At 43.9% G+C, this 25,119-nt stretch overlaps 1 protein-coding gene across 4 annotated transcripts in view; it reads right to left on the reverse strand.

The window, feature by feature from the left end:
• Nucleotides 1-25,119, reverse strand: part of LOXHD1 (lipoxygenase homology domains 1) — a 145,813-nt gene that overhangs the window by 94,890 nt on the left and 25,804 nt on the right. For all 4 annotated transcript variants that reach the window (XM_026865647.1, XM_026865648.1, XM_026865649.1 and 1 more), the window contains 7 exons: nt 23,295-23,375; nt 22,343-22,527; nt 8,854-8,952; nt 7,688-7,836; nt 5,065-5,188; nt 2,958-3,208; nt 1,255-1,390 (listed from right to left, as the gene is read on the reverse strand). In XM_026865647.1, the coding sequence (XP_026721448.1) occupies nt 1,255-1,390; nt 2,958-3,208; nt 5,065-5,188; nt 7,688-7,836; nt 8,854-8,952; nt 22,343-22,527; nt 23,295-23,375 (1,025 nt within the window). The remainder of the gene's footprint in view (nt 1-1,254; nt 1,391-2,957; nt 3,209-5,064; nt 5,189-7,687; nt 7,837-8,853; nt 8,953-22,342; nt 22,528-23,294; nt 23,376-25,119) is intronic.

Below are 25,119 nucleotides of genomic sequence, written 5' to 3' on the forward strand. Positions count from 1 at the left end.
AGATGGGGGGGGGTGTGTGTGTGGGGGGGGTGTGAATAAAAAAAAGCCGAGAATCAATACAAACTACGCATCGAGCTGCAATCCACTGGGGGAACAGCTTGCAAACGCTGAGCAGGAAGCCATTTCACCATGGATACCCAAAGTGAGGGTCAACCAAGCTTTGATCAGCTCTGCAGAAAGGGACAGTCCTGTATGCACAGGGAGATAGGCGAGATGACATAATAGGTCTTTTCTAACTCCCAAGTCTTACGCTTCTATAATCTGGCAGCTAAAGGTCACAGATTTCTCAAGGCTAATGCTCTCGGTCTATCTCCTGCACTGCGGCAGCAGGGGAATTAGCCTGTCAATAACAATCAGAGCTGATAATAGAGGGTCAAAGGTTGCAGATGCTTTAGGTAAATGGACCGAGTCAGAGGTGCAACGCGGTTATAACACTGGCTAACGCTTAGATAAAGCTTATTTAAATGAAACGCTATTTAGGCGGGAGCCCACCCCAAACATTTGGATTGAACTGTATCTGTTACCCTAATTAAAACATCCTGCTCGAACATACGCACTGGTGCAGCCCAGACGGCAGCGACCCGTTTTGCTCGGTGCAGAACCAGGCAGCGAGGCTGGGTGCTGGGGCTGCGTGTGCAGGGGGGAACACACCGGTGGTGCCCTGCATGGCACCGAGCAGCACCTCCCAGCCAACGCGTGCCCCTGCCTCCCTCTAGAAAAGAGGCATCAAATGCAGCGCTCGTGTGTTTCACATTTGGCAGCCGGACAGGACCAAGAGCTGTTTTTCTTCTCTAAGGCCAAGAGTTGAAAAGTTGAAGTTAGTGGGAAGAGTTGGTTTTTTCTTCCCACTTTCCCCCAGGTTTGTCTTTTTATTATATTTAGGTTTTGTTTCCATCTGGAACAGGAAAGGTTTGCTTCTGTAGCGATAAGAAACATTGCCTGGCTTGTCTGCAAAGGTGAGATGGCAGCTGCCGCAGCCCTAAACCCAGCGAGCTTAGGAAAGCTGCCAATTCCTTCCCTTAAGAAAGTAAGTGCAATTCTTCAACATATTTTAAAAGTTTCATTTTAAACTCCCCAAACCAGGATGTTCAAAACTGAAGCTTATGCAGGGCTCAATTCACTTGAGCCTCTACTTGACCATGGGTCTACCCATGTCATGTTGCACGGGTGACACTCAGGGTGCTGGGGGTGTGTGTGTGTGGGTGTGTGTGTGTGTGTGTGTGTCACAGGAGACTCCTGGGCACTTGTACCTACTTTTTAGTCTTCTTTGGCGCAGGGACACCATTTCGTAGAGCTCCCGCTCTATGAGACCATCTCCTTCATCTTCATCCAGCCATTTCCCACATGGAAAGGTTTGTTCAATACCAGTGAATGGGCAGTAAACCACCACCTGGGAAGAGAGATTGGGAAGATGAGTTTGAATATTCTGTAACTGGCAGCCCACTGAAAGGGCTCAAACCAATGAATTTCTGATTAAGATAAACTGTGATGCATCAAAGTTTTCCTTGTGTTTGTTTCCCAATGACTCCTCAACTGTTTCCCTCGGCCTCTTTGTCTGTCTCGACAAAAGTAAAACGCTCACTGGTAGCAGCCTTCAATGGGCACTTGGGCAAACTACGGTAAGGGGGAACTCGAACAAAAGGACACACAGATACAATCTAGGAGGATGATTCAGGAAGAAGACACCTGGACTTTACCTCACAGTCACTGTGAAGAAGACCATGTACTTTTTCCCTTGACCACCCTACTTTTACTAAGCATGCTCAGTCTATGTAAATGAATTCTGGGAACTCATTAACATAAGACACCCCTTTGCAGGAAATTTAATTAATATGTATGATTTGTGTGTATGTAAACTGATGTACCTTGCTGTTTCAGGGGAGCTCTTATGGTGGAGAATCCCCAGGGTGACCTCAGCACTGCTAATAAAGAATATCTGCTTAACACTTATATTCTGACTGTTGAGTGAGTATCTTCCATTTCACCACAGCACTTTGATGCTGAAAACTTCAGTAGCTGCAGCAAAGACAGAGATGGAGATCTTGGTCCTGCTCTCAACACCAGGTTTTCCGGACCACCATGAACTGGACTGGTTGCACGATTCCCAATTTGGAGTAGAGCTCCTCGGACACATCTGTCCTGTTATTCCCACTTTTCCAGAAGTACATCAAAATGGGTCAACCAAGAAGAGGTAAAACACCCGAAGGGGAAGGGAACCAGGACAGACAGTGTGGCTGCAGGAGTCAGCGTTGTGCCTGTCTGCAGCACATGCCCTCCACCACACCAGTGCACAGTAGGGTTCTGCAGAAAGCACAAGGCACAAAAAGCCTTCAAAGAGAGCCTAAGCTGATTTTGCTTATTAGGAAAACTGCATTTCCTCCCAGCTTCAGGGTAGGCAGCTGCCTCCCTCTCCACCCTCCCATTAGTTCCTGCTGATTTGTAGACAATCTCACACCACATATTGCTCCACTGCCTCCCAGTAACAGCTGTAGTCAGCCATTTTTTTTTTTTTCTTTTTTTTTTTTTTTTTTTTTTCCCCTGAGCTCCAAAGCATCATCTAAAAACTTCAGGAAAGTCTGAGTATAGATGATAGCTTTGAAATGCTCAGCACAATCCAAGACTGCATTTCTGTCTGGCCTCTTGGGTGAACATCTGAAGGTGCTTTTGGCGCTGAGCAAACAATAATCTCTACCTTTGTGACTGCAAAGGAGCAATCAACCCAATTAGCGAGTGATTGACTTATGCATCTAATGTGCCTTTGGGGCAATCAGCTACTACCATGCATTATGTATAATATCGACTTGTTAAACCAGGGATATTGTAATCAAAAAAAAAGCAGAGGTTTGGTGTTTGGTTTTGTTGTTTGTTTTTTTTTTTAAAAACTGTATTTGCTTGTTGGGGTCAGGTTACGAATAGGAAAACAGTCTGACAGCTGCCTACAGACAATTTAGTCTCACCTTCTCACAAAACCAGCCAGAACTGACGCCACAATTATCATGCCCAATGCTGACTCTGCTGAGAGGACTGAGAAGAGCAGCTATCTCCACGTTAAAAAGATCTGTCCTGGCACGCTCAAATTCGCCTCCTTCCAAGAAAATCTTCCCACTGTTTTTTAAGCCTTTGGAGCCGTGGAGGATTACATGGATCTTGGAGTTTGTGCCAGCTCCTCTGATATCTCCTGTCACCACAGCAACGTTGTACACAATACCTGAAGGAATCAGGAATGTGGTTAGGAAGAAAAGAAGGGAGGGAAAAGGCTGAGAGTAATCATTTTGATTGGATTTACACTGGGGTCTATTAGTTTCCCACTGGTCTTTTTAACTTTTGACTTCACACAGTGCACTGCTTCATTTGCTTCTGTTCCACACGTATCTCTGAGAAACGCACAGGTATCTTCAGACTGTCCAAGAGAAACGGGTTTGTGAAGACAAACTCCCTGTTGCATGGCCCAATTGGAAAAAAAAAAAAAAAAAAGTATGGGTTGTTTTTTTGGGGGGTTTTGTGGTTTTTTTTTTTTATCTCCATGTTGTGATTAGGGGAAGAAAGGCAAAAAAATTGAATTGGCAACTAAATCACTTCATTTTGAGAGGTACCAAGCACCCAACATGTCAGAGGATGCTGAGAGGATGGAGAAGAGTTGCTTTAAACAGTGGCCGCAAGAACTGTAGCATCACAAAACACTGAAAACTTGGACTTAGCAGCCTATAATGCTGCTGAAGCCAACAGGACCTTCACTGTCACTGTGAAAGCCTAAAGATCTCAGCAAAACAAGGCTTGGGAGAGGTATTAGCCCAGCGGGAAGGAAGAAAAGTATTTCCAAAAAGAAGTCTGTACGCATAAAAGTTTGCTGTTTTTTTTCTAGCTCTGTTGGCCTAAGAAAGGTAACACTTCTTCCTACTTCTCAGAAGGCTCACTGGCAGGCATATCTTAGACCTGTGTCATGGCATCAAATAAAGAGTCCCCTCTGTAACTGTAACAGTGTTTAGGGAGCATGTCTAAAACATCTGGGGCCCACAATAAGTTCTTCATTTGCTTAAATCACCCCGAAATTTCACTAGGGACTTCATGTGAAGTAGAAACATCAGAACGCACTCTTTTTTTAAACAATCCTCTTTTTGAAGTTTATATTAAAAATTGCATTCAAGCATGTTTTACTGTGCATATATCTTCAACAAAACTCATGGGAGCATGGAAAAAAAATGCACAGTCATGAATGATAAAAAATAAAAGAAGCTTTTAGTAAATGAATTAGGGTTTTTTGTTGGTTTGTTTTTTTTTTTTTCCAGATTTCTTTCTCAGCTTCCTTTAATTTTTCCCAACATGCATCCTGCAGTCAGAACTCTGCACCCAGACCTTTCCTCATGCACATGCAGGGGGGGAACACGAGGCCTGCAGATCTTGAAGAGGGTGCAGTCAAGTACAGAACAGCTGTAATGTGCATAGTCAAATTCTTTACCTTTATGCTAATGAATAAATACAGGCAGAACAGTATCCAAATAATCCTCTGCCTCATGATAAGTTCTTTTATTGACTATTTTCTTTTGAACCTTGACTAGGTTTCTTTTAACAGAGACATAACTGTTGGTTGTCTCTGCTCTAACTGTGTTGGATAATAAAAAAGCCAGGTTTAGGGCTCAGCATTGCCTTTCTTGTTTTGTAAAAGGATGTGCAGTTCCCCAGTCAGGAATGTGAAGTACAATATGCACTACTGGGTGGCACACTGGTGACTGTGGAAATAGCAATCCACTTTCTGAAAGCCGGTGACCAGCTTGCTGAAGTACAAGCCGGATCTTTCATCCTCTGCCCATCAACCCCTTATCCAGGTGCATCAGGTGATAAATCAGCGTGTAGGTCCTGTGCAGCTTCACCAGTGAGATATGAAAGTGGGAAATGCAATGGTAGTTCAGGGGTCCTCACACAAACCAGCCTGTCACCAGCAGATGGTCCACGGCAGGTCTCCCTAAGCACAAGGCATTCAATCTTCTAAAGAAAACATGGCCAGTAGCATTAATTAGGCCTTTGCATCTTCGCATTTCCCACCATGGATTCAGCCCGTGACTTTACCTGTGGCTTCAGTGCCCCCAACAAGAATGTCTCTCTGGATTTTCCCATCATCTTCATCTAAAGCAAACCAGCGTCCAACTGGGAATTGGTACACACATTTATTGCCAATGTCTTCAATGATCACCTAAGAGAAAAGGAAAAAGCACTTTGCAAAATAGTGCAGAAAAAGAAAGTTGTTACACAAAGGGATGACAGAAGAGCAGAAGCTTAATGTACACACTCTCACCTCATATTAAATGTATTCAGTACTCAAGCAGATCCCTTTCCACTCCCTAATTAGCAATGATAGAATTTCAGACAATCAGTGAGTAAAAAAACAGGCTTTTTTCTTTTCTGTTCTTTATCCAGTGAACTCAATCTGCATCTCTCGCACTGTATGAGACCAGATGTCTCTGCTAGCAAGACCAGCTGGCTGGCCTGTCTTCCTTCTCTCCAGAGCCCGTTTGCTGGCTACTCTTCTCCATCAGCTGAACGGCAGTTTTTTTGTTCTGTTTTGGGAACAGGCTGTCTTCTTTCTCTCTCAGTTTTAGAGCTTGTTATAAAATATTACCAAGGAATTTCAGGACAAATCAAGAGCATCGGATCAGTTTGTGTGACCTAGCAGTATTGTGTTACCCCACTCAGCTACTCTGGGGTGGAGGAAGACAGCCACGGTGGCAAAGACAGCCATGAAACCATGTGGTAGGAACAGTTTCTCATTTGGAAGGATTTGGCTCTTGGACCTATCTAGATACATATTTTACTGAAACAAGCCAGGGAACGATCTTTGCCTTTAATACCAGACTAAGCCAATGTTACCCACTTGGAGTTTCTTGCACCTCCTGCTGAGGCATCTCTTACCAATATCCTCTTCTGGGTTCCTGAAGCTTGCCATAGAGTTACTGCAGTATTTTAAACAAGCAGTGAAGAGTACTGAAGATATTCAGCCAGAAAAGAAGAAATCAGAATCTCTACTCACCTGCATGGTGTGTGTCTCAGAGAAAAAAAAAAAAAAAAAAAACTTCTCAGCAAACAGGGAGACTCTGTTCTTTCTGGTAGATTTGTGAAACCATTCTTTGGAAAACAGAGCTTGCCCTCCTGTCACTCATCCCACGCTGTGCTATCGCCTGTAGCATTACCGATTCTCATTGTACCTCCGCAGAAACAGACAGCGGTGTCTGCCAGGATGGGACTGTCAGCATGAGAGCACGGTGCTGTGCTGGCACGTTAGAGACTTAAATATATGAGGAAAAATCTCAACACTCAGATTCCCCTCTACCAGCTGATCCTCTTTGGGTTCCTGTTAATATGTTTATTCGTATATTTAGAGGTGGAAAACCATCTCATCCTAATGAAGTTCTTAGCAAGTTCATCCAGGAGTGACAATGTTAGAGTCCACAAATATTGCAGAAAATCACAGAAAAACATCTACCAATGGTAGATGACAACTCATTCCTCCAAGCTTTCAGTTGAACTTGCAAGGAAAAACGGGCCTTCTACTTAATCACAAACGTCTCAGCAGTTCCTGTGGCAGAACATAGGATTAGTGTGTTGGCTGCCACTAGTCACTACTTCAGGCTTTGGGATTTAAGCAACCAAACCAACATCAAAATGCCACGCAGACTTCATCTGCAATGTGAGAGAGAGGTTCCTTTTCTGTGGGTTCACCCCTCCTCCCTATTTATTACAGGGATCACAACAGCTCTCTTTTTCATTTTCTGCATTTTTCGTGCACAACCACCATGATAAGTTTTAGTACGGTATATGGTGACGATGGAAAAGCATGTGCTAATATTTGCATTTGTAATACATTAAGTCACCCTGCTATCTAGGATTTACAAATTTGGGGTCAGATCTTCAATGGATTAAAGCCAGCCGTGTTAAACTACACCAGCTGAGGAAAGAAAATCAGAATAGAGGAAAGAGTCATAGATTTCTCCTTTTAAAATATTCCTTCAACCGTTTCACTAAAAGCTGCAATAACTTCATGCCTTAGAGCAGGAGATTAAAATGAGGAGGAAAGGGGGAGTGGAAGAAAAGAATCTTCGTGGCAGGTATATAATTTTTGCTGTGTCAGTGATAAATCACAGAAATTGGGCCAAAGTTTTAAGTCTTTGCAAATTTACAGTGTGAACAGACTCAACAGAGATCTCTTAGACTCTGGTATCTTTAACGTCTTGGCAAAGAGTTAAGTCCACAGAGTGAGAGGGGGCTTGGAAGCTCCAGATTGGAGAATTGCCCCTCATCTGTCAAACTGCAGTGACTGAGACAGGAGAGCTGTTACTAGAGCAGGAAAATTCAGGTCTTAGCAAGTGGATTTTCTTACTGCCACAGAGTCCACCCGAGATGCTTGACAATGTACCCTAACACAGAATGTCCCTCATTTTCTAACTACCCAATCTGAACCTGCTGCACCTGGTTTAGACGCACCACACTGGCATGCAGCAGGCTGCTGCCAGTGCTTCGTCACCCGCCCTGCGGTCTGCAGAAAAAGAAGTGCTGTAGAGATACTTCTGGAAAGGTGAAAACTTGAGTTTTGCCCAGAAAACATCTCTGCATTTCTTGGCATCTAACAACCAAGAGGGTAAGTGAGACATTTTGATCCCACAACAGGTTTAGGTTAAATGTCTGAGGAGTAACTAACCTTTGCAAGGAACCAACCAGCAGAGCCACCCTTGTTATTATGCCCTATATTAATTTTTCTTAACCTTCCCAGATTCGGAGCATCGAGCGTGAACTTGTCCTCTGCTCCCTTTTCAAAGTTGTCATTGTCATTGTCCAGTTTCCTCACACCTGAGAAAAAAACAGAGAAAAACCAAGGAGGAAAGGGTTACTGGCTCATGAGCGTTTCTATGTGAAGAAATACTTAAGAATGTCACCACTGACTGAGTCGAATATTCTCCAGATACCAGCTCTCTGTAACCAGGATTCAAGGTAAAGGCAGAGGACTTTATATTCTAATAAAACTACACCTTTTCTTGAGCACACAAAAGACCAGGATTTTCACTCTAGTGTCACAGTTACTTGCAGCTCTCAGAGTTTTCAGAAATATATATCCAGATGGCTCTTGCATCTTTTTTTCATACCACCACATTTCCCTTTTATTTTTAATGCCTTTAAAAATCCCCTAACTATTTAAAAAAGGCTTTGGTCACAAAGCTGCAGACTTTGACATTTCAGGACACAGCATCCTTTACTGCATCACACAGGAACAATTTCTTTTTTGATTAGGACCCAGCCAGAGCTATTGGCTTTTCCTGATCTCACAGGAGTTTGCCTTTATGAAAAGTATTAAAGTGGGGGGGGGGGGGGGGGAGAAAAAAGAGAAAAGCTGCCACCATTAAATTAAAGCCAGCTAGTATAAACCTTGGGTAGGTTATCTTTCTAAATGGCCCAGCAGGCTCAGCCACACTGAAAGGACAGCATTATCAAGCCAGGGACACAGAAAGACGGGACAAGCAGCTCTCACTGCATGCACTGTAAGTATGTATTTGTGTTGGATCCCTCAGCAGACTGGCAGTGGCTGCACAGGTTTATTCTGGTGATTTATACTGCGTTTTCCCAGGGTCTGGGTTTTTTTGGTGGTAGGTAACTTGAGTCATGCTCACAGCCCAGCCACGATTGCTGGTTTGCAGATGCAGCTTCCAGAACCTGTGGATGTGAGAAACGCCAGCGCCAACACCACTGTTTGTTGTGCCTTTCACTCAGCCAAATTATTCTGCATTTGACAGATTGCTCCTGTGTATTGTGCAGATCACAGGCCTGCAGAGCAGGAAGAAATATTTTAGGAAACTATTTGCATTTGAATACCTGTGTCTCCTTTCTCACCGAAGATATTAATGAAGACATCCGCATCTGTTCCACTGCCGCTAACTTCACCAGTAAAAACTCGGACCACGTATTTGTTGACTGCAAGGAGAGAGGCAGAATCCCAATACATTAATTACTCATTGGCTTGATACAAAACGTAATAGTACAAACCAGTTCTGGTTGTGCTGATGTTATCCTGAAAGCATGTCTGAACCATGGCTCCTCATACACTGACCCTCTCCTCCGTAAGAGGAATAAAATCCATAGTCAGAGCTCTAACACTGCATATTCACTGCCCAGGGCAAGAGGAACTTATCACCCGGTTCCTGGCCTTGACATGAAAGTTGAAATAGATGAGAAGAAGGTGAAAATTTTGATGTTGATACATGGGTATTAAATGAACTCGGACCTACACACCAGCTTTGCTTTTTCAGAACATCAATGAGTTACAGAGTCAGCCATCTCCCCAAGCTCAGACCTGACCCCTTTGTTCCAAATGCTACCCTAGAGCTATTTTTGCAGCTTAGCTTCTATTAAGCCTGGCTGGTGACAAGTATTTTGAGGAAAAATCAGTCACGCTGCACGAGAACAAATATTTGAAGGTGACCACCCTGCTACTCTGCCCAGTTAAAGACAAACAAACAAACAAACAAAAAGCCTCCATCTTTTCATTTAATGGGAAACCAGGAGTAAAGCCCAAGAGCTGTGGCACCAAGCAATGCAAAAATCAGCCAGGCGAGCCACACCACAAACATTTCACACATGTCATGTTGGGGAGTTTGAGAAGCAAGTTCTTCAGAGGGATCACAATGGGATTAACATGGCTCCAAAGGACAGCAAGGATGAGCTCAGCTTCTTCTGAATCCAGTGAGAAAACTCCCATGGCTTTCGGTATGACTGTGTTTGGGACAATCATGTGTAACTTTCAAAATCTACCACCGAAGTCTAACCTGACTACCTTGTTCACCCAAGCAAACTCAGCCATGGCAGCCATCTAGTGCCATACCCTCTGTGCAGAACAAGTGCTGGAAAACAGCCAGCAAGACACAAGCCAAAACTGATCAAGATTAATGCAAAACCTACTACTGAACAGAACCTGATGTCCTATATACCCTCAACAAAGTATCTGTTACACCCTGTATTACTGAGCCCTGGCTGGCCGGTACTAGAAGCTCTGCACTACATCACCTCTTAGTTTCTGAGCCCTGGGCATGTTGCTTCTGCAAAATGACACAATGCCCAGGCTACCTCACACATGCCTCCCTTGTCAAAAATAAAACTTTTTGCATCATGATCCATCGTGAGCAACTTTCTCCCTTTGGCAGGTGCAAAGTTAGGGGAGAAGCTTGTCTGGGCTTCCCAGCCAACACCAGAAATTAATTCCTTCAGGAGCTACAGATCAGCAAAAACTCTGTGTTACCATTCCCAGAGCGGGTCACCTGCCTCCTCCACCATAATCAGTGTATATTAAAATTTATTCTAAAAGACAGCAGACACTTTGGTGCACATGCTCCTGCTGAGGCAGAGGATGTGAGAGCAAGTGTAGGAGAAGCAGTTGTTGAACCATCCCCTGAATTATAAAGATGTGCTCAGCTCCCGGGGTGAGGAGTACAAGGGCAGAGCCTAAACAGAAGGGAAAATCACCTGTCACATTTTAATGAATGTGCTCTGAAAAGGCTAAAAATCAAGCTGACATTCTTGGCGCCCCAACAAAAAACATGCCATTACAAATAAAATAATACTGATAAAAGTGCAATAAATACTAAATAACAAGAAAGAGGAGGACAGAACCAGGCTCAGACAAGGGAGAAAATGCTTTAATGTTTCTCTTTAACTCTTTTGCTTCAGTTCACAGAGCTCTAACAATATTCTAGAGATATGTTAACAATAAAGGATTTCATTTGCGCTAGTCAAGGGTGGAGATCGTGCAATTTATAGCTCCCATTTGGCCACTAAACTGCTATAAGTGACCCATTGTACATTGGGATCTTTAATCACAGACCACATTTTTCAAGAAGCTTTGCTCCTTGTACCTCCTTTAGAATATTTATTCTGATGTCAGTGATTAATTTTCCACCCCACATCAGGGGGCAGAAGAACCTGATGGGATAAAAGGATCCACAAAAGGACAAGAATCAGCAGCTGAACTTCGATTACCCTTGTAAGATCAGGCTTTATGCCTCTGAAGTATAGTCCTGAAGGATGCCTGAACGCATGCAGAGCACCAAGGAGGACATGTAGAGAACAAGTTCATAAAGAGCAATCAGCAGCGGTGACCAAAAACAGGGCAGGAGAGGCACCTTGTTCAGCTTCTGCAGAAATATGTCTGGTCAACAAGAAAAATGCTGGTAAAATTATTTATCAAATCCAACACCTCGAAAGATTTCTCAGCATGGCTGTATTTCAAATCTAAGGTTTATCACCCTATCATCTGACAACCTGCTCAGAACACCAGGAGTGATCCCCAGGGCTCTGTGCACACACACGACGTTGCTGTCAGTGTCATCACGGAGACACTCATGGTGGAGCCAATTCCTGAGCCCACAGAGATGGGTAATGCATTGGGTTATCATTTTGGGCTGGTGGCAATCGCAGGCCACCGTGCTGCAAGTGGTTTATGTTGTCCCCTAAAATAAAAGCAAGGCTGGGGCGCACAGCATGTGCCAGCATGCCTCTTCTCCGTGCTTCTTGCAGATGTGTTTCCATGGGCAAAGATGCTCCAAGAGCGTTAGTGGTCCTCACTTCAGGTCACAAGCAAATCCCTGCTTCATGGGCCACAGGATCACGCCGAGTGTGCGCCCACCAGGTTTCCCCCTTCATTTTTTTTCCTATGCTCCCAACTCTGAAACTGCGCACACAAGCCAGTCCCCGTATCTGCCTCACTCAGCTCTGTGCGCAGGACAGTCTTAGTTCCTTCATCTTCAGGAAGCAAACAGATCAATCCTGAGCCATGCTGAATTTTTGCCAGCACTCTCTCCCTCTCTAAGCAATTCAACACTCAGCTGCGGCAGAGAGAGCAGCTCTTCATTCTGCTTAGGGGTCCTTCTGTGCTTCGTACATCAGCACATCTTGCGGAATTACATGGTGGATGTGCAAATTTAAATAGAAAGGGATGCTACATCTCAAAAAGACAGTGACGATTCAGCTGCTAGCAGCATGCAGGAAAAGGCTGTCATTGCAGCCAGGCAGAGATCTGGCTGAAGTCAAGCACTCTTCATTTTAAGCATGGGTGGATGTTGTTCCCTATTCTGTAAGCCCTTAATCATGCATTATTTAAAACAGTAACATCATCTTTTCAAAAATACCCACTTGTTTTTTTTTAATCTCAATACATGGCTCTGAGTTCATCTGCAAAACAGAGATCAAGATGTTGCCTAGGTGTTTTTTTTTTTTTTTTTTTTTTTTTTTTTTCCTGAATGCTTCTCCTAGCACCGGGAACATGCAAAATGCTAATGTGCGGCTGGTAGAAGCTGTGACTCCATCTATCCGTGCAGGCTTGCTGCAGCACAGGCACGGAGAGGGGAGCTTTCCTAGAAGTGAAATCTGCAGCTTCAGAGGCACGAACTGCAGGATGCCAGGAGCAGAACAGCTAACAAAAATTCAGTAGTGAGAGCAGCAACTATTTCCTGCAGTCTTGCCTTTTCCCATTGCAACACACAAGCACAAATGTCCTGTGTGGTTACAGCACCTTCCTTTTCTTTATGCTCCGTTAGAGACAATCCGGCTCCCCCTGACATCTCTCATCCAACACACTGACACACACAAAGCTGTCCCGAGAAGGCATGTGGAGGCGTTCCCAGGATGCCATCTCTGGGGAGCAGTGGGGTGGCACTAACTGATATGACCCCACTGCATTTATTTAGCAGAGGTGTGACAGTCAAGCAGCTTGTCTGTTACTAATCAACTCAGCCACAGCTTTCAACAGCTAAGAGGGAAGATTAATATTGTGGTGCGGGCTAGAGTCAGGCTCTTTCCACCGAGAGCCAAGGGGTTTATTTTGGTGAAGGGCTGTGATGCTACAAGCACTCCTGATACCACTCCGTGGGGAGGAAAGTCACGGGGCTGCAGACCTCCTACTCCCCAGTATACCCAGTCTAGGCTGGCCCCACTGCCGTCTCCATCCTGAGGAGCCAGGGTGCAGCTCTAGCCCCACACATTGGCCAGGATCTTTTTATCCAACCCCAGCACCCCTGGGTGCTGCTGTCCAAGTTCTCTCCTGCCTCCAGCCATGGGATATGCATGGATACATCCCAGACAAACCCTTCCACCTGCAAGCTGCAGCTGAGTGCTCAGCCATGTGATATTCATCTGTTAATGCCGTTTATTTAGCAATATGACATCACGGCCACCTGAAATGCCATGGGATGGAATTGCCTAAATAAATCTCATAGCTAATATTTGGGGCATTAGATAGGGTGTTTATGCACAAGCTGCTGAGATTGTAGCAGCAGGAGCACCAGATTTAAGCAGGGAAACAAAGTCAACCGTGCTTCATTACCCAGAGTTATCACCTCCTGTGGGGCACAGTGAACTCCCCACTAGACATCCCTGCCTGTCTCCGTCATGCGTGACCCACCACGGAGCAGGGCAGCAGCACAGCATCTGACAGATAAGAAACGTCGCAGCCTTCAGAAGAAAAACACGCTGGGTTAAAAGCAGGGAGCTAAGTCGTAGGCAGCGATGGATTCTTCTAATAAGGCAACTTTTAGCAATTACCCTTCTGTTTTCGCAGTGCTCCCAAGGGTGGCAATGCTTTAAGATCCATCCTGTACTGCTCAGCACTGAGCAGGCAGATTTCAGAAGAGAAGGCGGGGTGGAACGGGTAGAGGAGAGGCAACGCTACTGTCTTGGAATTGCTTCTGGCAAAGAAATACATTTGTGGTTAGTGTGAAAAGCGAAAAGAATTGTTGCTAGAGGGAGAGGCAGGGGGCTGGATCTGCAGGCAAGGCAGAGTTTCAACCTGAGTCTGCCACAGCCTTTTTTGCACGCGCTCGGGAAGGTGGTTTAACGTCCATATGCCTCAGTTCCTCGCTGTCAGATGGAGTCAGTCATTCCAGCCCACCCGAAATTGTCTGACAAAATCTCTTCTTGACGGAAAGCGCTGGCTTGTCAAAATGGAAGCTCCTTTATACCACTTCTGACAGCATATTCCTCGGTGGCAGCTAGACTTCTTGGTCAGAGCAACCTTCAAAGGTCAGACAGACGATGTTTAGGGCATGAAGCCGGGATCTGGCATCCCAACACATTTGATTGGAGCAAGCACTTGAATTTATTTTTTTGTCAGTCCTGGGAAAGAGCCCATCCCACCAGGCTAACACAATCTCTTCCTAGATCAGCTGCTCCTGACCTTCTGGTGGAGATGCCTTACTGCATTTTCTTACAGGGGACTGTCTCTGGAGTCTCTGCAAACACCACAGAAAAGGAAACTCTCCAGCCCTAGCCATTACACCCCTCTACCACAGTAGCAGGGACCCTAGAGATTGCTACACAGATCAAGTCTTAATGAGAACCTAAAGCAACTCCTCTAAAAGCAGAGGAGCCCTGCTGAGTTCACCAGGAGCTAGTTCTGTCTCAAAAGCATGGCCTGTTCTTGCACAAAGTAACTGCATGCAGTTAAGGAAGAATTTCTTTCCCCAACCAGGAAAGGGTTGAATTCAAAGAGTTGGTTTAGAGCTTGAAAGTAATTAATTTCTGTCAGGAGTAATTGACAACTCTCTTTCCTAATGAGCTGCACCCTCAGAGGTGGTGAACAGCTCCTTAAACCAAGGGTTCAAACTAGAAATGCAGATTACAAGCACACCTGGAGCACAGGGGATGCTGATGAAGAAAGAGCTTCGCATTGCTCTTGGCCATGAGTGCCTCTGCCAAATCACAGTGTTAGTGGGGGAGGAATGCTGAAGAACCTTTGCATGGCTTTGGGGCACACATCATCAGAGGCAGAGCCAAGGGTGGGAGGCTGCCACCACCTCGGATCAGCATTTCATTAATCTTAGAAGAGCTCCCTAAAAGTCTGTTCTTAAGAAAGAGGTATTCTTGCTATCACCCAATGAGGCATAACACAAGGGAAAAGGGAACAATTGTGTCTGCTCTGCTGAATATTGCATTATCCTCAGCCGCTGCCTCATGCCCCTCCTATAATGAACTCAGCCTCTCGGTCTCCCCATCCATCCCAGAGACCACCAGATTCAGCCCCATTTGGTGTGGCTCTTGCATGAAATCAAAGTATGCATCCAAACAGTTAATATATTAGGATTCAGCCTGGATCATCCCTCTGCAAAGCCTGTGAGAGGCAATCTACCACATGCAGGAGTCTTTGCTTGTAGGATATGCTAAACTGATGTTCCTACTGCGACTTCAAAGTGATGATGACATTTTGAACTGAGCTTTAAGCGACCTTGCTCAAGAGACAATAGAGGTTTAGCTGCAGAGGCATGGAGCTTTGCATGGGGCAACACACCTTGCGACAGCAGCACAGAAATCTTTGTTCATCTAATTCTCAGAGATTTCTCATTATTTTTCATTAGATCAGCCCCACAGTGGGAGCCCATGAAAAAAAAAAAAAAAACAAAAAAACCAAAACAACCCCAAACCACAAAAAGCAGACATTTCACAAAAGAGATAATCTGCTTCCTGCTTTCCCAAGATCTGCTATTAGCAAAATTGGGGAAATAACTGAAAATTACATCTTGGGTAAAATATTTATGCTCTGAACAGAGAATGCAATAATTTTACAGTATTGTTTAAAATAATATTTTTATCACTGTACCTCAGTCTTGCTCTGTATAAATAAGATGTTTAAATAAAGTTACTTTATTTCAAAACTGATTGTTGAAATAATAACTAGACATAGTTGGACAAAATTGTCCCCATCTTCACAAACATGCTGCGCTATTTGTTTTTTATTGGATATAGAGATGTCTCATGCCTCTCCAGAATTTTTTTCTTTTCAAACATGAGGTCTTTCATATGAATTACAAATCTCTATTTCCATCCCATTTCTGAGCTCTGTGCCTCTTGTCTTCCTTGTGGTTTTCAAGTCACTAGTGTTTCTTTTCATTTCTACATTTCAATTTCTCATCGCCCTTACCTATCTTTAGAGACAAAAGAACAGGCAAAAAATATGTTACAAGTAAAATGTCCATAGCTGCCTTGTTTTAGACGTGGTGATAGAAGCTGGGCAGAGTTTGCAGGGAGACTAAAATCCTGCTGGTTTTTTTAAAAAAATACATTTTTGGATACTCAGTGTGCCAGATAGCATGTCAGTTTTTTTTTTTTTCCAGTAATATCATTAGGTAGTAAAAGATATTACTCCCTCTACAAACCTTGTTTATAAAATATTTCTGCATGCAGCAAGACCTCATCCTTAATGCAGGGGTTATTCACCATTATTCAAAAGTAAACAACTCATATTTATTTCATAAATATATTAAGCTGCATTTTTCTGTGCTGATTATACACTTCCAGTTATCAATGTAAATAAAATGAGTTTTGATGAGCAGGTAACACCTATTAATATTTTATTTCCCCCCTTATACATCCTCAAAAATACTCTTTTTGGTTTTTCTGATCATGGAAGTTTCCAAAATGTAACACCTCATTTTGAATCATGACCCGGGGGAGACCAGAGAGGGACCAGGCCTACTGGGACTTTGTAAAATCAGGCTGCAAAGCCCACAGGGCATCATCACTGACCGGTGCCTTTTACCAAAAATGCTGCTCTTTATCAGAGCTTCTAGTGCCAGTCCGTTATTGAGAAATATTGGCTGCAGCTCCAGTTCAGACCTAGTCCAGCCCTGGGGGGCACGAGCATCCCATTGGGACAGAAAGGATGTAGCTACTGACTCAAAGTCAAGCATGTGCATCAATACCTGGTGCCCAAAGTGCTTCCTCAAGCCACAGCCAGGCCAGTGTCTCATAAGTCAGCCAGCATTAAAACTCTGGACAGTAAGCTGTCAAGACTTAACACAAGACTCCTTCGCAGAAAAAAGAAATAACATAGCTCACATTCCCAGCTCAAATATGTGAGTTTTGGGTCCTAGTGGATCTAAAAACCTCAGATTGTATCTAGAGCATGTTAACCCTGTGTGTGCTTGCTCAGATGCTCTCACAGGCACACCCGGCAGAGAAGTCCAGCACAGGTTGCTTCTTCATGTGCGTAGTCTGCCTTTGTAACGCCTGCACGGACTGCCTTTCCTGCCTTCGAAGGAAACTGCTCTGTGGCTCTCTCTGACTGTCGTCTTCTCTCTCTGACCCACCATAAACACAGACAGCCTAAGCCTCCTCGGATGATTTCATTAACTCTGCCCCAGATGAGGACCAGTGATTCAAGGAAATTTGTGAAAGACTAATGGATCGCTGCTGACCTGCAACTTGCTCAGCTGAACTTCCCTCATTTGTAATCCTAATAAATATTGTTCTCATTTTTTAAAGGCAAGACTACCTTCTGCATGCACAACCACACAGACACGCTTCACCACTCATCTGACTTTACAGGAATCCAGTTTCCAGTTGCTCAGTGTGACCTTAACAACCATTCCCCCTTAGGTTTTGCCCATGCAAACTCTCAGGCACCATATATCAACCACAAATCAGGACAGAACTGACACAACCACTGACCTTCCAGTTCAAAGCTGGTTCTTGTCTCAGCGAGGGAGAAAAGTTACATCTGCCTGCAAAAGACCCTGCAGACTTAGTCCTAGATACAGCACAGCTACACCTGATGTGGTCTTGCAATCAGTTTTTTACATAATATTAAAAATAACAAGAAACAATAGGTGACCAATGCCCAATGCTTTTAAGTATGGAAAAAAATAAATTCAATGCAACTGTGTTGGACTCTCCCATCCTCAAGATCTGGGTGTGCTGGACTGTCCTGCCCCTCAGTACTGTACTGTGTAACACACCCATTGTCAACATATTCATTATTAATAGATCAAATAAGACTAAACTTTGTCCAGAAAAAGCAGAATATGGAGTAGTTGTGCTATTTGAGGTCACGCACACAGTGCTGTCCTACTCTGAATATGTAACCTTGAAACAGTTCGACATGAGCTGCTGTCCCGTGCACATTTACAGCCTATCATGTCCAATCCTAAAGGATTTCAGGGTGCTGATGGCCAAAGAGCCAAATGGAAATCTGTCCTTGGCTCTCAGCTTCATTTGTAACAGACAGGTTGGCGAGACTTGACCAAAATTTGACAGGTTAGAATAAATTGCAGTCGCACAGATGGCTGAATTAATTTTCAGGTATCTGCGCTCTTGAATATGGTTTTAAGGACCGAGTGAGTAAACACCCCCTTTGCAGATGAATTTTCCTGCTTTCTTTCAGAAAAAGAACATATACAGAGAATTGTTTTGATTAGGGAGAGGTTTCAAGGGTAATCAAGAGCAGCCAACATCTGGTACCTAACTGCAACTTTTTCCCTCATTCTGAGGAAGACTGGCGGTCCCACTGCAGAGAGCCTGGCTGAGCCTCAGCTAACTAAGTAGTGATAACAGCCTGTTGCCACCCCAGAGGGATGGCCCAGGGGTAATTAACGTATCATCTAACCCATCCAAACCTCAGATTCTTTTATGCATTAAAACAAAACGTAGCCTTGCAAAAATATTCCTGTAGTACGTCTTGAGACAGTCTTCAATCCACCTGAAGACCAAATCGCAGGACCCAATACCTGTTTTCCAGCTAGATGATAAAAGCTGTACCCATCACACACAGCAAGAGAGGACACAGCCCTGGTGTAGTAGATGCAGAGCAGCTCTGGGGCTAATATAAGGGTCTGTCCACAGAGTGGCACAAGTCATTCATGACCAGTCTGCAGGTATCGAACAATGGGCTGGGAACTGGTTCCCAAATTTAATTTGCTTTTGCATCTTTGTTGGGTCAGTAGTTCTTAGGGCAGGTACAAGCTATTCCGAGGGCTCTCCTCCTCCACCACTTTGGTAGGACATCGGACACCCTCAGAGCGATCCAAAACCTGCAACACTCAAAGGAAAACCAGCACCTGACTTCAGTTTTCAGCCAGTCCCTTGCATAAAGGCTCATCTACAGTCATACAATCCTAAGGCTTCATAAACTCAAGCGAAGCAGCATAAGGCCGAACAATGGCGCTTCCTTGTAATTAATACCTGTAATGTAAATTAATCCAGGCTGCCAAGTGCAGCTGCTGGGTAAATAAGAATCTGTGGCACTATCACTGTCAAAGGGCCATGGGCATACGATGCCGTGGATGTGAATGCAGGGAATAGAGGATCATTCAAGCAGGAACATTTAAAATGTAACCTGTTCTCCTCGAGAAATGTGTGGCATTCAACAGGGAACCTGACAGGAGCCATTTTATTCAGATAAGTAAATACAATCACTCAGGCATCTGCAATCACTTAAGTATTCCTGCCATCCTAGGTCACTCTTATTTGGAACACGAAAAGAACTCTACTTTTAGTTTGTGTGTGTCCACTTTTTCAATTATATACTGACTATTTTTTGGAATATATTATTTTCTGCATTTTTTAATAATGTCTTCTTTTTTTTTTTTTTCCCCCCCCTTTAAATTAACTTCTTCAAAGCTTACAGCCCTGCAGGGATTCTCTGGTTGGCCTGTGCTCCTCACCAAGAAGGAGGGTAAGGCTCCCCATGGTTTGGTAAGTTTTTGTCCAAGCACCAACAACCCCCTTCAAATATGCTTCAAATAACTCTAAAGAGCTTCAAAAAAAAAAACCCCAAAAACATGACAAAAAGTAATTTAGTTTTTCTCCACATCCCACGCATATCACAGAGAAGATGCACATCCCAGCAGTGAACTCCAGTTCAACAGATGAAGGTAAATCCTCATGACAAAGATGAGAAAGCTCTCCAGGAGAAGATCAGAAGCTGAGGATGTTGCAGGAAAGGGGACGTGGAGGAAATTTATTTTGTTACCTCAAAAAACATTCCAGACTGTGGCAGCAAATGGAGCACAAAAGCAAAACACGAGACTAAGGTCCGTAACAATAGTGCCTGGGTGGTTTACAAAGCACTAAAGAAAAAAGAACAGTGATTGAAGACTAAAAAAGGAAAAGATTATGGCACTGAACACTGCTAATAGGAACACAGACTTAAGAGGGAGTAACTACTCTTCCTTTACAGGCACATAAAATCACCAAGCCACATAATTATTCATTTGTCTAGTAGCCTAGAAAATATCAGTACTCGAAGAGTAAACACCACTCTTTAATCCATCTGAAAAAACAAACCCCAAAACAAACCCCAACCAAATTTAGGGCAAATGAATTGTATGTACAAAGAAAATCGTATCACAATCTCATTTCAGACCTTTACGGATCTAGAGGGAGACAAATGAATTCAGATAAATTTACATTTGCAGCTGACAGTTCACCTCAACAGCCTGGGAATGTCTATCTTTCATTAATTATGGTTCAAGAGGAACTGCAACCTGAGATAGCTGAGCTAACAGTCTCCTCTTACAGATTCAGACCTGCCACCTGGAAGGCATCCAACCCTTCACCCGTGCGTCTGGCCTCAGCCCAGCTACCTGCGTTTGTACAGACGGCCGCAGAGCGTCCCGCCTGTGCCGCTCAAAACTGGGCTTTTCTATCTGATAAAGGCGATAAGAACAGATGCATTTGTGACAAATGCCTGGTTAAATCTCTTCTTTCATACTCTTAAGGCCGGAGACAATCCTACTTGTGTTTGTCCTGAACCAGGCTCATAGCAGCTGATATATAATCCAAAGCCACTTCCCCAGAAGAGCGAGCACTTGGGACGAGCTTTTCAGCTAGCGAAACGCGAAGTTGCTTCAGCAATTGTGTTGGAGCTGCACTGATTTTTACCAGCTGAGGGTTTAGCCCACAAATCTTTTCCTGCTGAGAGGCAGGTGTTAAACAGGATGGAGGAAATCACATGCATTCCTTTGAATCAGCTCTTTCAGGCAGGGGCAATAACAAATGCAGATAAACTCTTGTGTCATTTACAGATCTATTACGATTGAAGAGTTGACTTCCTTCTCAAGGAACCTCCTCTTGACTGTGTATTGCTTTGACACATCCACTACCTTCTCCAGACCCCTCCTGCCCCTCTAGTGACCTTAACTCTTCCATTTCACAAACTGAACAGATAGAAGAGTGGGAGAGGACTCTGGCACACATCACCCCAGCAGTAACTGGGTGAGGTTTTGGCAGAGCATCTCCAGACGTTATCTCATTCCCCTGTGGCAGCCACCCTGGAGAGGTCTGCACTTATGAAATGCTCCCACATGCATTTCTTGTCAATGGATATTATTTGTGTGCACTAACTCACGTGCAGTATCCTTTAATACTTGTATCTTTAACGTACTGAAACTGTCTTAGAAGGTTGTATCTTAATACAGCAAAATTATTTAACAGTTCAGGAACAGTGTCATGCTATACTGTTTCACTCTTAACTCCAAACAGCATCTCAGTAAAAATAATAATACTTAGCCCTCCCAGAGCATTTATCAATTCTCAAAGAACTTTATTAAGGCTGTCAATATACTGTTTTTACCAAAAAAAAAAATCACTCCCAAATGGTCATGTCAACAACATTAGCGCAAGCAGTCTACTTACTACTTATTCTCGAAAAGATGTGATATTAACAAAATCATGATCACCCTCTTTTGCACCAAACTATACCTCTCCTTTCCCCCAGACCTGTGGCTGGTGTCAGGTGTACTTCACTTTCCATGCCCAAAATTAAGCTCCCAAAAAGGAGCAGTGCATTGGTGAGGTCCTCAGGAAAACACAACTTGGTTTCCTCATTATCACTTGCAGATAAACGGCTGACATACCACCTGAGGCTGGTTTGCTGGCTCCACTTTCACATCTCGATCGTCTTCCCACTCACGTTACATGCACTATACATCACCACATGGCCTACACGCTGATATCAATTTAGGAGTACATGTCTGGTTTGCAGGCTGTCCTGGCTTCATTTCAACATCATTAGCTTAAAACCACTCTGAAAAATAGGCACCATTTCAATATGGATATCATACACATACAGTAAACCAGCGTAGAATTACAGCGAGAGGGTCGGTTTGTTTATGGAAATTTCCTGCAGGTCATCACCAGAGCCTGGAAACACTTAACTTTATACACAGGACTGCAGCCACACTGCCTCTTCTCATAGCACATAACAATACTGGCTACGTCCTCTGGGGTAGGATGCCTCTCCTCTACATGTAGCCATTTAAGCTAATTTAAAGTACTCATCACACATCCTTCAGGACTCAACCAATGAGCGGAGCTTCTCCAAATAGTGATTTATCCCACCCTAAAATGTCAGGTCTAAGATTGGAAGAAGGAATTACCCTCTGCAGGCATCTTGCGTGTTCCTATTTCTCTCTCCACTGACTAGAAAGAAAACTCAAATTAGCTTAGACTATGTGTTACTTCTCACATGGCCGAAGTAATCTGAAAACAGCCCTGTCCTTTCTGACAAGGCACCAGAAAGATGAGCTTTTTGGAAAACTCTTACTTTTGGGCACATCCATGGGATTCAGGCTGCCGATGAGGTCTCTGACGTACAGTCCATCCCCATCCTCCTTGCTCAGCCAGTTGTTGCAAGGGAAGTAAAACCGGAGGTGAGGTCTGTTCATGTCGGTCACGATCACACGGTCGAGGAACCAGCCAGCGTTCAGTCCGGTGTTATCGTGCTCAATCCTAGAGGAAGAAAAACCCTGGATTTGATATTTGGATTAAGACTAGGCACTAACACTGTAACTTCGTGAAATATTTTATATTAGGCAAGGCTAGAATAACTATACACAAAATGCTTTTTTATACCTGTCTGTCCAAAGTGTTTCATGGGACTTACGGGATTTTACAGAGTATTTTGAAAATAACCACTTTCGATATGTATTTGTGGGCAGATATCATAGGTGCGTATGTGGGCTATTATCTGCAACATGTGCATTCAATACGCCTTACACGGCATATCTAAAACATAAATGGCTCTCCTCCCACCGTGTCTCCCTCCTGCTCTTTTATCTTTGTTTTACCCACCTGTTCCCATTTTCCCAGCTTTCTTTGTACTACTTACTAATTTTTAATTTTATATAGGTCAGTCAGATGGTGGTTAAACATAATTATCATTTACATTACACTAATTTAGCAAAAGAGGATAGCGAACCCCTTCCACCTCCATCAGGACATAAAAACATTCCTAAACGCCTTCCTTTATGATTGCATATGACAGAAATACAATTCTTGATGGGGAGCGTGGATAGTTATAAGCAATACCGTAGGTGATTTCACGCTTCAGTTCAAATCTTAGACAGTAAACAAGCTTTTACCATCCCCTAACTTCACCTTGATAGGAGCACATTAACAAATAATGAATAAAACATGACAAAGCTAAAAAGCTCTACAGCCTGTCATTCAATTAGCACCTCGTGGAGCAGGTATCACCCGTACCATGGTGCGGGTACCTTATTTTCTTTATTTGTCCAACGTTGTTGGTTTTAACTCGGAACACGTCTGTTTTACTCCTCTCAAAGGCCGTGCTGCTCCTGTAATACACATGCACCAAAAGCTATGGTAAGAAAATAATAACCTTGTCAGCAAGCATACCTTGTGGCCTGACAGAGTGCTACTGCTTAAGGATGAAGAAATGTCATTTCTAGCACTGGAAAGACCTACTTTTCAATACTCTCTTCCCTGTGACAAGTTTTGGATAGCTCTAAGTACTGACATTTAACAGACTTTTTCCCCTCTAAGAGTCCTTCCAAAACCTGAGATGGAAGCTTTTGGGGGAAATGCAATGCTGGCCCAAGCAGATGCAAACCTTGGATCACATTCCATATCACCTCCAAGAATAAAACATGACAAGGGTTTTTCAAAATCCTAAACTAAATTGTCCCTAGAGGTAAGAGCTGGGGGGAGCCTGTAAGTTTTTCTCACCAAGTGGCTTTCAGAGGTGTCTGAAAATAATCTTCGGTAAAAATATTTCAAGGCAGCACCAGTGAAGCAAAAATTACACTAAGAACTCCAACTCTTTGGTAACACCTCATCTGTGGTTCCTCAACTCTGCTAGCCCACCTATAGGTTGCTAAAACATAGAGGTAACAGCAAAAAAACATGGGGAGGATTTCAGCTGCTCCACTCCAGGGTGGCTGGAAAGTGCTTGTTCAGAGTGGTCGAGCCAGAACTTCATTTCACCTTTATCGACCAGCCCTTGTTGGCCAACCAATGTGGAAGACCCTTGTGCACCTGGACCCCTGCACATCCACCTCAGCTGCTTTGCAGGGCCTCAGTATGCTTTTCATCTCTGTTTTCCACTCCCAGAGGTGTCCTCTCCTGCCATCCTAGCCTCTGGACATCCAACAGAACCACTCGTGCTGATGGAGTGAAGGGGCTCCGCAGCCCAGCAAGTTCCCTGCAGAGCTGTAGACCTGCCCAGAGCTCAGCCAAAGATAAAAGCATCCAACTGCATCAAAGGTTTCTTTCCACGCCCATCTTCCAACATTTTTTTAACAACCACTTTGCAGCTTTCTCCTACAATTTCCATCTCATTCAAAGCAAAATGATTGTAGGACAGGGAATAGTTTGATTTTTTTGAAAAGTGTTAAGTGTGCGATTTGTATTTCACCAGTGCAAGTGGATGGCAATATATTGGCCCAGGTTATATTGGCCAAAGTATATTGGCCCAGGTTAGGGGACATAGAATTTAATTCCCAGTTCTGCCTCTAGCCTGCAGTAAGACCTTTGGTAAGCACCTCCATCCTTTCTGAGCTCTTATTTTCCACAAAAACATTACGAATAACATCATCTTGCCCATCCTCGCTCTGAAGACACGGCCTCTCCCACCTGCCCTCCCTGATGGGCCCCCATTTTGCCTGGGCTGCTAAGCATTGCTACAGATGATTAACACAGCGAAATCCAGACGTCATATTAAAATGAACAAGAAACCACAGCACTTCAGTGGCATAAAGCCACAGTGACAAGCAGCTTGTACTCAGAAAGCTAATGAATATTAATAATCAGAGCAAGGGGGTTCAGTCTGGCTCAGTGCTCTTCTTCACATCATTGACGGATCTGCATGCAGCTTTGTTTAAAGGTTATTCTGTGTGTTCTGCAAATGCAGGCACAGCTCTCCTCCTCATCTGTTCTGCTCTTTCAGATACCGCACCAGGAGCATTGCCGCTACGTGAAAAGGCTAAAACGGTTAACCTTGCCATGAAGACAAGAAACAATTAAATCCAGCCCAACCTCCCCCAACCTGGCTGTCGGAGAGAAAACAACGAGTGTGAGGTG

Source organism: Athene cunicularia (assembly GCF_003259725.1).
Source record: "Athene cunicularia isolate RWA chromosome Z unlocalized genomic scaffold, athCun1 chrZ_part1, whole genome shotgun sequence".
NCBI lineage: Eukaryota > Metazoa > Chordata > Aves > Strigiformes > Strigidae > Athene > Athene cunicularia.